This window comes from Thalassophryne amazonica, chromosome 8 (genome assembly GCF_902500255.1).
Source record: "Thalassophryne amazonica chromosome 8, fThaAma1.1, whole genome shotgun sequence".
Classification (NCBI taxonomy): domain Eukaryota; kingdom Metazoa; phylum Chordata; class Actinopteri; order Batrachoidiformes; family Batrachoididae; genus Thalassophryne; species Thalassophryne amazonica.
Genome location: NC_047110.1, coordinates 76027972 through 76043400, shown reverse-complemented (window position 1 = coordinate 76043400; position 15429 = coordinate 76027972). Strand labels below are relative to the sequence as shown.

At 40.6% G+C, this 15429-nt stretch overlaps 1 protein-coding gene across 4 annotated transcripts in view; it reads right to left on the bottom strand.

Annotated features, from left to right (window-relative positions):
* LOC117515914 (nuclear factor of activated T-cells 5-like) overlaps positions 1 to 15429 on the bottom strand; it is a 51572-nt gene that overhangs the window by 14768 nt on the left and 21375 nt on the right. Inside the window, exons 1-4 of one of the 4 annotated variants that reach the window (XM_034176688.1) lie at positions 8224 to 8331; positions 1460 to 1543; positions 1263 to 1325; positions 93 to 729 (exon numbers count right to left, since the gene is read on the bottom strand). In XM_034176688.1, the coding sequence (XP_034032579.1) occupies positions 93 to 682 (590 nt within the window). In that variant the 5' untranslated portion in view covers positions 683 to 729; positions 1263 to 1325; positions 1460 to 1543; positions 8224 to 8331. Of the gene's footprint in view, positions 1 to 92; positions 730 to 1262; positions 1544 to 8223; positions 8353 to 15429 lie in introns of those variants that run through there. The other 3 variants (XM_034176687.1, XM_034176690.1, XM_034176686.1) reach the window with 3 other exon arrangements.

The window sequence follows — 15429 nt, the reverse complement described above, 5'->3', positions numbered from 1 at the left end:
TTATTGTATCCCTGTACTGGGATGCAGGTACTCACCGGTGAAATGCCAGTATACTGTGCATTACATTTAATAAAATAAATAAGTTATCCTACCTGGCCAAGGGACTGGTCTTGTCTGGACCCAGCTGGGACAGGACAAAGTGAGGAGCTTTGGCGCTGTCTGCATCAAAAACATCCATGCTGTCCTCTGGAGGAGTAGGCTTGGGGCCAGGCCGTTGGCGCGTGGTGCGTTTTCTAGACTTTCGTGGTACCTCTGTGTTGTCATTGTAGGAGATGGAGCTGAGCAAGCTGAAATTAGAGGCAGAGTCATCAGCCCACATGCTGCTGCTATGCTCTGAGTCTGGACCTGTTGGACCAGATACAGGGGGCTCCTCTTGGCAAGACATCTGACTATCATCGAATAGGTCCTCCGGCGGTGGGGAAATGCTCAGCACAGGCCTCCATTTTGAAGGTGTGTTCTGAGGCTGCTGCACTCCTATTCCTGACAATACTCCTGTCCCCATGTCTCCAACTGTAGTACTGGTGCCACTGTTGACTCTGCTGGGGGCAGACGCTGCACCCTCCAAGCATTGCATTTCTGAAACTCCAGCTCCATCTCCTCCAGTGGGGTGGAGATGTGAGGGAACCTTGATGTGGTCTGAGGTTGTGAGGCCAGTTGAGGGACCAGAGCATGGAACTCCCATGGCCAGGGAGGAAGAGGCAGAGGGGCTTGAGATGGCAGATGTGGCATCTGTAGTAGTATATCAGATAAATCAGTTAGTACAGATGTTCAGCACAGAGCAGGCTAGCAGTCCCATTCAAGCAGCTAAATTTGTGCATGATTTGTATTGATTTTCCTTCTTCCCAACTCTAATTTCAACAGACTTGTTTGGGTTATATGCTCTCACTGTGCATGCGAGAGCTGTCAAGCATTGATCAAACATTCTGAAGTTAAAGCTGAGAAGGGTACTATAGGTCCCACAACATTTATATTCCTACTTTCTCAATTAAAATCATGGTGACAAAACTGACATGCTTTGTTTACAAAAACAAAAGCAAGCTACAAACTGTTACATACACATTGCTAGAAAGTAAAAACAACAAAATCTGATCAAACTTTCATGTACAGCCAAATCTGCAAGCTGATAATGTGTCGCCAAATTAATTTTTCTAGAATTATTGTACAGTTTGTGCAATGTGCATTCAATATTTTTACGCATGCCAATTGGCGGATTTGGTTGGGACTGAGCGTAGCCATGGAGACAGAATAAACAAGCCTCTGACCTATGGAGCAGTGAACTGCAGACCATTTTATATGCAGACACTCCCTGCCTCAGAGGGAACTTCCTGCAATAAAAACGAGACAGCCAATGAGCAACAAGAGAGCTGATCATTCAAGACTCAACTTCTGTCAATCAGTAAATTGGACGAGTTAATATACTGAATGAAGGAGTAGCTTTTGTAGTTGATCATTTGTAGACCTTTTGAAGCATGTGTACTTGATTAATGATGATCTGAAGGACATAAGAGTTGTCATACTTTTGATCAGCACTGCTTAGGGCCAGCTGGGACAGACATGGATAGTGAAAAGGTAGCATTAACAAAAGCGCTCTGTCCAACATAATTGTTTCCCAGTTAGTTTGCTGTCTACATAGAACACTAGAATGTTTCAATAATTATTACTAATAGATGCTAGCCTGAACCATGATCCAAGATCAGGCCATATATACATACACACATTGCATTTTTTTCCCTTCCTTTTTTGTGCTAAATATTTATATAACATTGCCCAACAACTGCTGGGGGCAACTTCACTGTTTCATGGAAAGGTACAGCCTTCAGGTATGACCAATTACTTCAGTTCATTTTTAAGAGGTGCGCAGACATATTTTAACTACTACATCAAAGCAGACTGAATAACAAAAATTATCTGATGACTTATTTTATGTCAAAGTACGACAAATAGCACGTGAAAACATTCGGCTGATGTCACAAGGAGGGATTCACCAGACCCGATAATGGTACAAGTGCCAGGTACAATGGTGATATTATCCTGCATATCAGGTATTTATCGGACATGAATGATACTGCTGACTGCTACTTGGCTTGTCACAACAACTACTTTTGTTTAATGATGTATTGTCTGAGAAATAAATGAAACAAGACGATAGCCTTTTAAAATTATTTTACACCATGGATAATGCAAGAACACTCTTTCAAAGAGCTATGAACTATTAACTGTTCAGACATGGACTGTGGAAAAAACTTGACATATCCCAAATAAAACCACACAAACAAATAAAATGTACTCCTGGGGCATGTTTAAAAATAAACAAACAAACTGTACTTAAAAAACAAAGATATTTAATGTCACCAAGCTCTAAGGTTTCATTTCCAAAAGGGTGCTACACCAGAGCTGCCATGGCTTTGAGATGAACTCCATTTGGTTTTATTCTTTGAAACACACTGGTCGGCATTATGCAGCCATCAGGTTAGAACACTAGCCTTGATTAACTCTATCTTGACTTGCTTCACTGTCACTTTGTGAGTGCGTCTTTTCAAGAGTGTGATGAAGTTGCCTGAGCCCTGTTAGTGATGAAATAGACAGAGCAGATAATATTGCAAAATGTGTTTCAGATGTTTATCTCTGTTTATTCAGTTTAGATGCCACACCCAAGACTTATAACGGCAGCAAAACCCCTGCTGTTTATTCTGGCATCATATAACCAAAATACTGGTGACAGTCTTATGAAAACAAACACACAAGTGTACGAAACAGGGAACAATAAGCTGAGGTTCAACATTCGAGGTTGTGTCCACATATCGCGGTATGATATGTAGACATAAGTTAATATAGTAGTTATCATGACAGGTCTAATTGACACATACAGTCTTGAAATTCAGAGAGCAGCATTAAAGGTGCGTTTACACATAGACAAGGCGCGGTACAAATGTCATATTTGCGCCAAGAATGGCGCAAATATGACATACGACATCCCTGACATTCTTAACGTGACTTAAATGCATCTGAATATGTTTCTTAATAGTGCGTGTTGGTGCGTGATATTCGTGATTTTCATGGAGCGTGTTTTTGGCTGTCAAAAAATCTTCCACAAATGTCACACACCACTCATTTCGCCTCATGTCGTGGAGGTTGCAAGTGAGCGTGTTGATCCATCTTCATTAGTGATGATCCTTAATAGAGCGCGACAGCATTCTTCTCTGACGTGCGCACAATTAAACCCTGCTGCACCTCATTCAGTTTCATTGCTGCAGTATGCTGAAGAAGGACAGTGACGCCAAGTCGGCTAAAAGTCTCGTTCCAGTGCTCCTCAGTGCACTCCTCCAGATGTTCCACCTGCTGCATATGCCTGATGTTTGGGAAAAAGAGCAAGATGAGAGCTACGTGGAGCCACAAATCTGGCTCTCAGTCTCCTCCTCCTTTCTGCGCCACTCCACAGCACAGAGCCCAACTAAGCATGCAGTCACAAAGTTCTTCTGCTGTGGCTTTTGAGGCGCAAACTGGAGCGATCTGAATTGTTCAGCAACTGACGGTTGAATGACTATGGGGGTGTGTGGAGACAATTCGCCTCATTCACAACGTGACAGAACTTAACGATGCACTGTTACACGCAATAGCGTGTAACATTATTCTTGACCGTATGTAATGGTTCCTGATAATTCTCCAGCAACACGTGCCATTAATCGTAACGCATGGTAACAGGTTGCAGCAGTTCCTGAGGACACTTGACGCCTCTGCCTCAAATCATTCGTGATCAGCGGCCAAGAATGTATACTTTGAGGCATTCGTGACTTACCGTCATTATGTGTGAATGCAGCATAAGCTGCACCTAATGGCTTTGCTAAGCCACACTGAAGGAAAAACTGTTTACAGCTGCTGATAAAGCCCTTGCCCTTGTCAGATAAAAACAAATCCAATAAATAAATAAAAATCCAAATTGTAGACAGCGATGACTCTATAAAACCCGAGGACACCATGCTACAAGGGTAACACTTTTTAGAGCTGTTCTTTTGTGAAATTAGGCAAACATGACCTGCACACATGACCATAAAAATGTTTTTATATACTACATGTCCAAAACAGATTACAAACAACTGTGACCTCAGCAGCTCAGGACTATATTTACATAATACCAGTAATTCTGACTCTTATGCTGCGTTCTCACCGGGCGCGACGTGAGCGACAGCAGCGACAGTTTGCCATGTAATCCCTATGGAACGACGCGTTTTGGCGCCAAGTCACGCAGCGCGATGCGATGGACGCGAATGAAGCTACACGAGTGAAGCGATTTTGAGCGACTGGCGCGTTTGTGGCGCGATACTGTGTCGCATCACGTCGCCCTCCTCCCCCATTTGAAAAATCTGAACTTTTTCGTCTTGTTGCGCCGTGACAACTAATCCAGGACTGAATATGTAGTGACGTGGATATGTCTGGAGTTTGACTGAAGATGTGAACATGCTCTGTATCTGGTAGCAGCCTGTGAGCAGGACTTATGTTTCTTTTGTCCTTTATTTCACAATTATGACAGAGTTTTTGGAGCGAGCAGCAGCCCTGCAGCAGCGGGAGTGGAGTTTCTTTTTCTTTTTATTTTACGTGCGCGCACGAGCAAATCGTCCATGGAGATTATTTTACTTATTAACTACACAGATGTATAATAAAACAAATGGTGACTGGTTTCTAAACACAATTATGACAGTTTTTGGGGGAAGAGCGAGCAGCAGCCCCACAGCAGGCAGCAGAGTTTCTTTTTTCTTTTAAATTGTTTACATGTGCGCGCGTGAAAGGACAGGAGGTCCTCAAACTAGGTCCTGCAGAGGCGGAAGGACCGCTGAAAGCAGCAAATAATGATACTCCCTGAATTGGGAACGTCTCATGACGTTTGTCAGCTTTCCACAACAACTCGCTCCATGTGATCAAGGTCTGTCATGTTAACTTGACTGACAACTGGAGCCGGCGAGCGGAATGGAAGCTCCTCCTATTTGATGACGCACTGGGGCGAATTTTTGCAGCAAAAGCAGAGCGACACACCGGGCAATGGTGGCGCGTCCGTCGCCACGCGCCCCCCAGAATTTGTAGCGTCTGATCGCGCCCGGTGTGAAGGCGGCACTAAACATGATGTTGTGTCTATAATCAATATATGATGAAAATTTAATCATAGACTATTAAAACAGAGACGTATAAAAATAATGCTGTATAAGACTCCACTTAAGTAATTTATACAAACAGAAAAACGATCCAAGTAAGTACTCTGTAAAATATGCACATTTTAAATCACTTAGCCAATACCTTGAGTGCAGTTACACATATATGGATTGGCGAGTCCGCAGTCAGATGCTTCACTGAAATTAGTTAATGTCTATCAGATAGGTAGATCTATATCTGGTTGATATCCGCATATCAAAAGGACAACCAAAATATTCAGGGTTCTAGCTAGGATAAAATTTTAGTGTAGTGGTAATGTCGAGGGAGCGAAGCGACTGCGGGGGGGGGGGGGGGGGGGGGGGCAGCTTTTGAAAATTCAAGCTAAAAATTGGCCATTCTAGGGGTACCCAAAGGGGAAAAGCCAGGTCCGACAGCCCAAGTCCCTTCATCATGTCCAGAAGGCTGGGGAAGTTTGTTGAGTGGGCAAGTTGGAGGCAGTTGGAGTCCGTGGACATTTTTAAGTCAAGACTTAAAACCTATTTTTATTCTCTATGAGTAGCTTTTAATTTTATGTTTTATTCTTTTACTTCTGTTTTTAATTAGGTATTTGAAATTTTTATTTATTTATTTATTTATTTAATTTTTTTATGCTGAACTGTTCTGCATGAGGCACCTTGAGATGGCTTTTGTTGTAATTTGGCGCTTTATAAGCTGATTAAATTGAAATTGAACAACATTTTATTGAGTCTTAAAGTAAATAAATATGAAATTGGTTACTGGATCCTTAAACTCTGGACATAATAAACTCTACACGGTGGATCCTTGATCTCTGGACATAAACAGAAATAAAATCTGTTAGTTTTTGTCAAAAGTATTTCCTTTCAGACATTATTGGCATGAATGTCTTTCCATATCTGAGCTCAGCTCTTACAGCTCGCTGCGCTCCACATCAGGTTTATACAGAAAGCAGGACATCTCATTTTGGGAGGAAAAAAACATTTTAGTCGATTGTAGTTTATTGTCTGTACTGCAACGTTTGTAAGAGGTGTCATTTTATTTAAAGCGGCAATTTCTTTTGAAGTTATTAATTCCGAGCGGACTCTGTCTCAGCAAAGAGCCGCGTGGCGTTTGAAGCTGTGGAAAAGGAATGGAGGACAATTCTCGTTTGTTGACTGCAACAAGACATGAGTCCCAGTTAGCGACTTTAATACACACAAAAATGACTCATGATATTTTAATGGCTTTGAGAGGGGTTAAGAAGCGGTCTTACCGCTTCTGAAGAGCAGTGAATCAAAGAGTCACAAGCCACTGAATCGAAGCATTGCTTCATTCACGCTTCAAACTGGAGTCGCGCTGCAGAAACGGTTGATTAAAAGGTCCAAAATAAGCGTAATGGTCCAAAATTATATCGTAATGGGCCATAACGCAAGTTTGCACTAGCTAGAACCCTGATACTGCACTCAAAAATTACACACACACACACACACACACACACAAAAAAAAAAAAAAAAAAAAAAAAAAAATCAATGGTTTCATAATCTGTGCACTTGAATGGGAGAGAGTTCAGTGGGGCTCCTCAGAAAAAGCCTGCATTTGTATGTGCACCTAGATAGCATCTGATGTCTTTTCAAAAACAAAATAAGAATGGTCATATTTTAAGTAAATATTTTCAAATAAAATAAGGGTGGTGGCCAAGTTGTTAGTGCACTTGGTTTCAGTGCGGAAGGTTCGCAATTCAAATTGACTCCTGCCACATTTCTCCATGTAATGTGTAGTTGCATCAGGAAGGGCATCCAGCGTAAAACGTGTGCCAATTCAACATGCAGACCCACCTCAGATTTGTTGTGGCGACCCCGAGTGCAAAAAAGAAGCAGTCGAAGAAGCTTACTTTTAAGATGAATAGTACTAGTGAATAAAGATAGCCTTGAAAGTTATAAATGTGTAATTAAGGAAATGAAAGAAAAAAGACGAGAATGTCTATGTGTCTGGTAAGAGGGTCATAAAATAACTATTTAGAACTTTCCTCTCAACCAGGCACCACTCACAAAGCTTGTTTTCTTCTAGAGTTCCACCCACGCTCAGTACTGTGAGCTCACTCCAAGCAAAAATATAGTAGCTTTGACAGTAAATAGGAAAGAGAAATGAAAAATGGGAAAATGTCACACCAACACTCAGAGCTCTTATTTTTGTGTTTAACCCTCTGGGGTCCAAGGGTATTTTCTCAATTTTATGGTACTTGCTCCCCTTTAAAAAGGTAATTTGCCAATGTATTGCACATCAGAAAGTTCAGAACAATTTCAGTTTTCAGAACATGTAAGAAATATTTGTCAAGAACACTGCATAGAGAGAAATAGGCTGGGGTGGTGGCCAAGCGGTTAAATGTGCTTGTTTCCATTGCGGAAGGTTCCCAGATCAAACCCACCCCAGCCAGTCGCCAATATGGAATTGCGTCAGGAAGGGCATCTGGTGTAAAACATGCAGGTCCACCTCGAATCTGCTGTGGTGACCCCGAGTGAATCAAGGGAGATGCTGATGGGACTTGAGGAATAAACTGGCTCTAAAGCTGAAAATAAGCAGTTTAATTGTTTTGGGGTTTTTATGGGGGGGAATTATACATTTCTTCATGTGGAAAACTGTTTTGGTGTTACAAATGGATTTACCAAAGCCTGAGTTACAAAAGTTGTGTAATATTGTAATATATGAAGTAAACTGTAGCCTGATAATAGTGCCCAAAAGTAGCTACTGAAACTCCTGTAATATCAAGATAAATATTCACCAGTATGAAAAACTGAAAACCAAAGAATATGATATACAGCATGAGCGTAAATGTAAAAACTGGATGCAACACCTTGACCCCACTCACATTGGGTACCACCACAGACTAATAAAACATATCCACACCTAAAACTACATTAACATAAAGGTTACAGATTCAGAAATGTTTATCTCAGAAAAGGTGAAGTTGCCCCAGGCACTGTTACAAGGCCATTTCAATATTTTTAGCCCTGCTGTCTGGGGAAAGTTTTAGCAGGGGAAACTGATCCCAGATCATGGTTTTCTTACACTGAGAACATAGCTCACCTGAAGCCAGGGCAGTGGAGGGGGGAGGTCCAGCCTCTCCCCCACTCTTCTGACTCATGGTGGATGGGTCTGTCTGGGTGGATGCAGGCTGGAGTTGGAGCTCTTTGGGGAGGAGGTCATATACTGACTCTGTCATTGAGGACAAGCAACAGAAGAAAATTAGGATCAGAGAAACAAATGACAGTGTTTATTATTAAAGTCATTAAACTGTCACTTCACAGTGTGGGACAGTTATTTCTGCAAGTGGGGTGATAAACTGCATTTACAAGAATACTGCCATGTTCTTTTTTCTCAAGATCAAAATGACTGACTTTTTCATGATATTTAGTCACAAAAACTGACAAAGTATAACTCTGATTTAATTGATTCCTGTAGATAGCTACACAATAATGGGATGACTAACATATTTTTGTTTTATTTCACATCTGGCTATTGTTCAATCAAACACAAGCAAATGGGATGGGCAGGAGGGAAACATAATTAAAAAAAATTTAATAGATTGAAAGCAATGTCATGGTGCCTTCTGGTGTATTTCATTCAGGTGCATTAACTGAGAAAATTCTCACCATTCATGAAATTTGGAGGGTTGGGAATGTTGGGGGCATAGTGTAACATTTCAGGTTGTTGATCTGAGACAAAATCATGAACTCCTTCATATCCAAAAGCAAAGGTACAGTAGCATTTTGTCAGTTAAAGATCCATGTCAATCTAAATTTCTTTGTAATATTTATGAGCTTATTTGTTTATAAAAGTAGGTGGAAGTCACCCCCCCCAACAGATTTCAGTTAATTGTGATTCTAGTAAGTGAGGTTTATTCATGTAGCACTTACCACAGATAAAAATCGCAAAGTGATTTTATTTTCACAAAAACTGAAAATAAAATCCCAAACACAAAGCACGATAAAAACAGAAAACACAACAACAAGTCGAACTGAAAGGGTGTCTGTATACAAGTGTCTCCAGCTGCTTTTTAAGAGTCAGTGGAGTCTGTACAGCATCAATTCAGAGGAAGTGTATTCCAGAGTCTTTGCAATACTGCTTGAAAAGACAGATCCATAAGAGTATATTCATTTTGTGAATTGTTCTGTAAATTGTTCTGTAATTTATGTCTGTAGCATGGCCCAAGCAGAGGGTCACCCCTTTGAGTCTGGTCTGCTTGAGGTTTCTTCCTCAGAGGGAGTTTTACTTACCACTGTTGCTCTGGGGGTTAGTAAGTTTAGATCTTACTTGTGTGAAGCGCCTTGAGGCAACTCTGTTGCGATTTGGCGCTATATAAATGAAAATAAATTGAAATTGAGTACAAAAATAAATAAATAAAATGATTTCAATCTCTATTCTTATCCTTAACTATTCAAAATTTTCAAAAACAAACTTTTTTTCCCTCCCCAAAATCTCAGTTTTGTTTCTCCTCACTGCTGTAAACTCAGTCACCCACATTTCAGCAAGTTGCTGTGCCCGTATGATACCAAACCATGCTGCATCCAAGTTTTGGAAGACAACGCCACCAATTTACTACAAACTTGACTTTTTATATGACTTGGTGTAAGATTTCATGGAAGGGATGCTTGGGAAATAGAAATCCTGCCTACAATGATTTTTAATTTGTACAGAGCGATGGTTTATGACATGTCGTAATTACCACAAAAATCACACAAACTTAAAACTGGCAAAATATATATTCTGGTTCAACACGTCACACGACGACTATATGTACATTTTTGACCATGGTGGAAAATGCTATAGCCATCCAACACTAATGTGTTTTTAACAGTTTAAACATTATTTAGGATTAATAGATAACACCAAATGCCATGAAACATACAGGGCTGTAGAATAAAAAAAGTGTGAAATCTGAAGAAAATTTGCAGGGGGTCTAGGGGCACAGTTCCCAGGAGAGCCACAGAAACCAAATTAATTTTGTATCTAATGATACATTTTCAGCATCTCCTAGAAGAAAAAAAAAATCTCAAAAGAAGTGTATATTTAAATGATTCTAGATTCAACCTTTCATTTGAACTGTCAATGATAATGTTGAAATAATAAAATATGACACGGAAATAAGACCTGGAATGATTTTCCTTTTAATTGTAAACCAAATTATGCATTAACTCACAACAATTAAACTACATGAAATTCATGAAGACTGAAAAGACTGTTAAAGCATTTCAAAAACCACACCTAAAGCTTGTAGAATATTTTGAAAGTCATGGTAAAATATCAATAACATAGCTTATTAATAAAAAGTCACATATTCTTGTGTGAATTCCTGTAAATCCATTAAAAGTGAGTGATTAGCTGAGTATTCCATTAACTTTAACTAGTAATGACTTCATGACTTTCTTTGCTAACAAAATTTTGACTATTAGAGAAAAAATTACTCATAACCATCCCAAAGATGTATCGTTATCTTTGGCTGCTTTCAGTGATGCCGGTATTTGGTTAGACTCTTTCTCTCCGGTTGTTCTGTCTGAGTTATTTTCATTGGTTGCTTCGTCCAAACCATCGGCATGTTTATTGGACCCCATTCCTGCCAGGCTGCTCAAGGAAGTCCTACCATTATTTAATGCTTCAATCTTAAATATGATCAATCTATCTTTGTTAGTTGGTTATGTACCACAGGCCTTTAAGGTGGCAGTAATTAAACCATTACTTAAAAAGCCATCACTTGACCCAGCTATCTTAGCTAATTATAGGCCAATTTCCAACCTTCCTTTTCTCTCAAAGATTCTTGAGAGGGTAGTCGTAAAACAGTTAACTGATCACCTGCAGAGGAATGGTCTATTTGAAGAGTTTCAGTCAGGTTTTAGAATTCATCATAGTACAGAAACAGCATTAGTGAAGGTTACAAATGATCTTCTTATGGCTTCGGACAGTGGACTTATCTCTGTGCTTGTTCTGTTGGACCTCAGTGCTGCTTTTGATACTGTTGACCATAAAATTTTATTACAGAGATTAGAGCATGTCATAGGTATTAAAGGCACTGCGCTGCGGTGGTTTGAATCATATTTGTCTAATAGATTACAGTTTGTTCATGTAAATGGGGAATCTTCTTCACAGACTAAAGTTAATTATGGAGTTCCACAAGGTTCTGTGCTAGGACCAATTTTATTCACTTTATACATGCTTCCCTTAGGCAGTATTATTAGACGGTATTGCTTAAATTTTCATTGTTACGCAGATGATACCCAGCTTTATCTATCCATGAAGCCAGAGGATACACACCAATTAGCTAACCTGCAGGATTGTCTTACAGACATAAAGACATGGATGACCTCTAATTTCCTGCTTTTAAACTCAGATAAAACTGAAGTTATTGTACTTGGCCCCACAAATCTTAGAAGCATGGTGTCTAACCAGATCGTTACTCTGGATGGCATTTCCCTGATCTCTAGTAATACTGTGAGAAATCTTGGAGTCATTTTTGATCAGGATATGTCATTCAACGCGTATATTAAACAAATATGTAGGACTGCCTTTTTGCATTTACGCAATATCTCTAAAATCAGAAAGGTCTTGTCTCAGAGTGATGCTGAAAAACTAATTCATGCATTTATTTCCTCTAGGCTGGACTATTGTAATTCATTATTATCAGGTTGTCCTAAAAGTTCCCTAAAAAGCCTTCAGTTGGTTCAGAATGCTGCAGCTAGAGTACTGACGGGGACTAGCAGGAGAGAGCATATCTCACCCGTGTTGGCCTCTCTTCATTGGCTTCCTGTTAATTCTAGAATAGAATTTAAAATTCTTCTTCTTACTTATAAGGTTTTGAATAATCAGGTCCCATCTTATCTTAGGGACCTCGTAGTACCATATTACCCCATTAGAGCGCTTCGCTCTCAGACTGCGGGCTTACTTGTAGTTCCTAGGGTTTGTAAGAGTAGAATGGGAGGCAGAGCCTTCAGCTTTCAGGCTCCTCTCCTGTGGAACCAGCTCCCAATTCAGATCAGGGAGACAGATACCCTCTCTACTTTTAAGATTAGGCTTAAAACTTTCCTTTTCGCTAAGGCTTATAGTTAGGGCTGGATCGGGTGACCCTGGACCATCCCTTGGTTATGCTGCTTTAGACGTAGATTGTGGGGGGGTTCCCATGATGCACTGTTTCTTTCTCTTTTTGCTCCGTATGCATCACTCTGTATTTAATCATTAGTGATCGATCTCTGCCCCCCTTCACGGCATGTCTTTTTCCTGGTTTTTTCCCTCAGCCCCAACCAGTCTCAGCAGAAGACTGCCCCTCCCTGAGCCTGGTTCTGCTGGAGGTTTCTTCCTGTTAAAAGGGAGTTTTTCCTTCCCACTGTTGCCAAGTGCTTGCTCATAGGGGGTCGTTTTGACCGTTGGGGTTTTTCATAATTATTGTATGGCCTTGCCTTACAATATGGAGCGCCTTGGGGCAACTGTTTGTTGTGATTTGGCGCTATATAAGAAAAAAGTTGATTGATTGAGTTGAAAAGCCACAGTGTCTTTTTCCAATGAAAGAAAGTAAACATTAATAAAAAAAAAAAAAAAGTCACATCATCTTGTCTGAAATCCTGTTTGAACAGCGATGTTTATTTTCCAGGGAGAGAAAAATTCTTACCATGTTTACTGAGGGCACAAGATGCAGTTTGCTTTATCTTTCAGATGTGTTCATGAAGACAACTTTAAATTCAAGCCAGCACCAATTCCACGGATTCTTGATTCCTTATCAAACTTTTTCACACCATCTTCTCTCTGTCCGACGTCGTTCCGTGACACAGACATACCGCAAAATTCTTCTTTTAAAAACTCAATAGCGCTAAATGTATGCGATATACACATGCTACGTTTAGCTTAAGTACAGCGTCTTGCAGCAACCAGGCACACAGTGTCACCGTAGCAACCATCCAGTCTCACTTTATGACAACTATTGTAACAGCCACGCTTTGAGTGAGGCATTTTCTTCTCGGAACTCATCGGATACTGATTTGTATCTGTTATACAGATCAGTGTCCGCAGATTTATAAAACTTGCTTGATGTTGTAAAAGAACGCTTTGTGATAGGCATTTTACAAACTCTGTGATGATCACAATTACAGAGTACAACACTACCCCCCATGATGAAATCCGTGGAATTCCGTGGATCCACGGAGTTTTCACAGCCCTGACTATACAACCCCAATTCCAATGAAGCTGGGACACTGTATAAAATGTAAATACAAACAGAATACAAGGATTTGCAAATCCTCTTCAACCTATATTCAACTGAATACACCACAAAGACAAGATATTTAATGTTCAAACTGAAAAACTTTGTTTTTGAGCAAATATTTGCTCATTTTGAAATGGATGCCTGCAACACATTTCAAAAAAGCTGTGTTGCATCACCTTTCCTTCTAACAACACTCAAGTGTTTGGGAACTGAGGACACTAAATGTGAGTGTCATGATTGGGTATAAAAGGAGCATCCCCAAAAGGCTCAGCCATTCACAAGCAAAGACGGGGTGAGGATCACCAGTTTGTGAACACCTGCGTGAAAAAATAGTCCAACAGTTTAAGAACAATGTTTCTTAACGTTCAATTACAAGGAATTTAGGGATTCCATCATCTACAGCCCATAATATAATCAGAAAATTCAGAGAATCTGGAGAACTTTCTACACATAAGTGGCAAGGCCGAAAACCAACAATGAATACCCATGACCTTCGATCCTTCAGGCAGCACTGCAATAAAAACTGACATCATTGTGTAAAGGATCTTACCGTGTGGGCTCAAGAACACTTCAGAAAACCATTGTCAGTTAACACAGTTCATCGCTACACCTAAAAGTGCAAGTCAAAACTCTACCATGCAAAGTGAAAGCCATACATCAACAACACATCAACACCGCTGCCTTCTCTGGGCCCGAGCTCATTTGAAATGTACAGACACAAAATGGAAATGTATGCTGTGGTCTGATGAGTCCACATTTCAAATCATTTTTGGAAATCATGGACGTTGTGTCCTCCAGACAAAAGAGGAAAAAGATCATCCAGACTGTTACCAGCGCAAAGTTCAAAAGCCAGCATCTGTGATGGTATGGGAGTGTGTTAGTGCTCATGGCATGGGCAACTTACACATCTGTGATGGCACCATCAATGCTGAAAGGTACATCCAGGTTTTGGAGCAACACATGCTGCCATCCAAGCAACGACTTTTTCAGGGACATCCCTGTCTATTTCAGCAAGACAATGCCAAGCCACATTCTGCACATGTTACAAGAGCGTGGCTTTGTAGTAAAACAGTGCGGGTACTAGACTGGCCTGCCTGCAGTCCAGACCTGTCACCCACTGAAAATGTGTGGCACATTATGAAGAGCAAAATACGACAATGGAGACCCCAAACTGAAGTTGTACATCAAGCAAGAATGGGAAAGAATTCCACCTACAAAGCTTCAACAATTAGTGTTCTCAGTTCCCAAATGCTTATTGAGTGTTGTTAGAAGGAAAGCTGGGGTAACACAGTGGTAAACAACGCTTGTCCGATTGTCCAGGCCAAGTGTAAAATGTGATCGGACAAACAATATGCTCTAATCATTGTCCGACCGGACAAGTGGGATTTTTTTTTGGTTTAAAACGTTCAAATTCTTTATTTTCATCAAATTCTTTATTTTCATTGCTCGGAACCAAAATACCTGATCGCTGCCTTTTTGTTTTCTTATTTACATCACGTCTTGTGTCACACCTCGCGCGAAAGTGTCTTCAGTTTTTCCCGCCACTCTCCACGCAGCAGACAATCGGAAAACATGATAATGTGTGCGCGAGACCACTGTATGGATTGTGTGTTCATAGTAGAGGCTGACAGTTTTCGGGAATCCCACGGGATGGGAGTCAACTTTGCTATTTATCACATGATTGGGACAATACTGGATCAAGAAATCACGGAAGCAGACAGGAGCTCTGTCTGATAAAGCATCAGAGGGGTACACTGAGGACTGTCAGGTTGCAAATGTAAGTTGTTTTTCCTTTTACTTGTCAAGTTGACTTTTGAACTTTCGACGCTCTGAGCTGTGACGTAGCTTCATGCTGTCCAATAGGAACGACGCGTCGGGCCAAAACACGGAAGACTATTGGCAGAAACCACTGATCTGTACAAATGGTAAATGGATTGCATTTATATAGCGCTTTTCCAACTGCATCAGATGCTCAAAGCGCTTTACAATTATGCCTCACATTCACCCCGATGTCAGGGTGCTGCCATACAAGGCGCTCACTACAC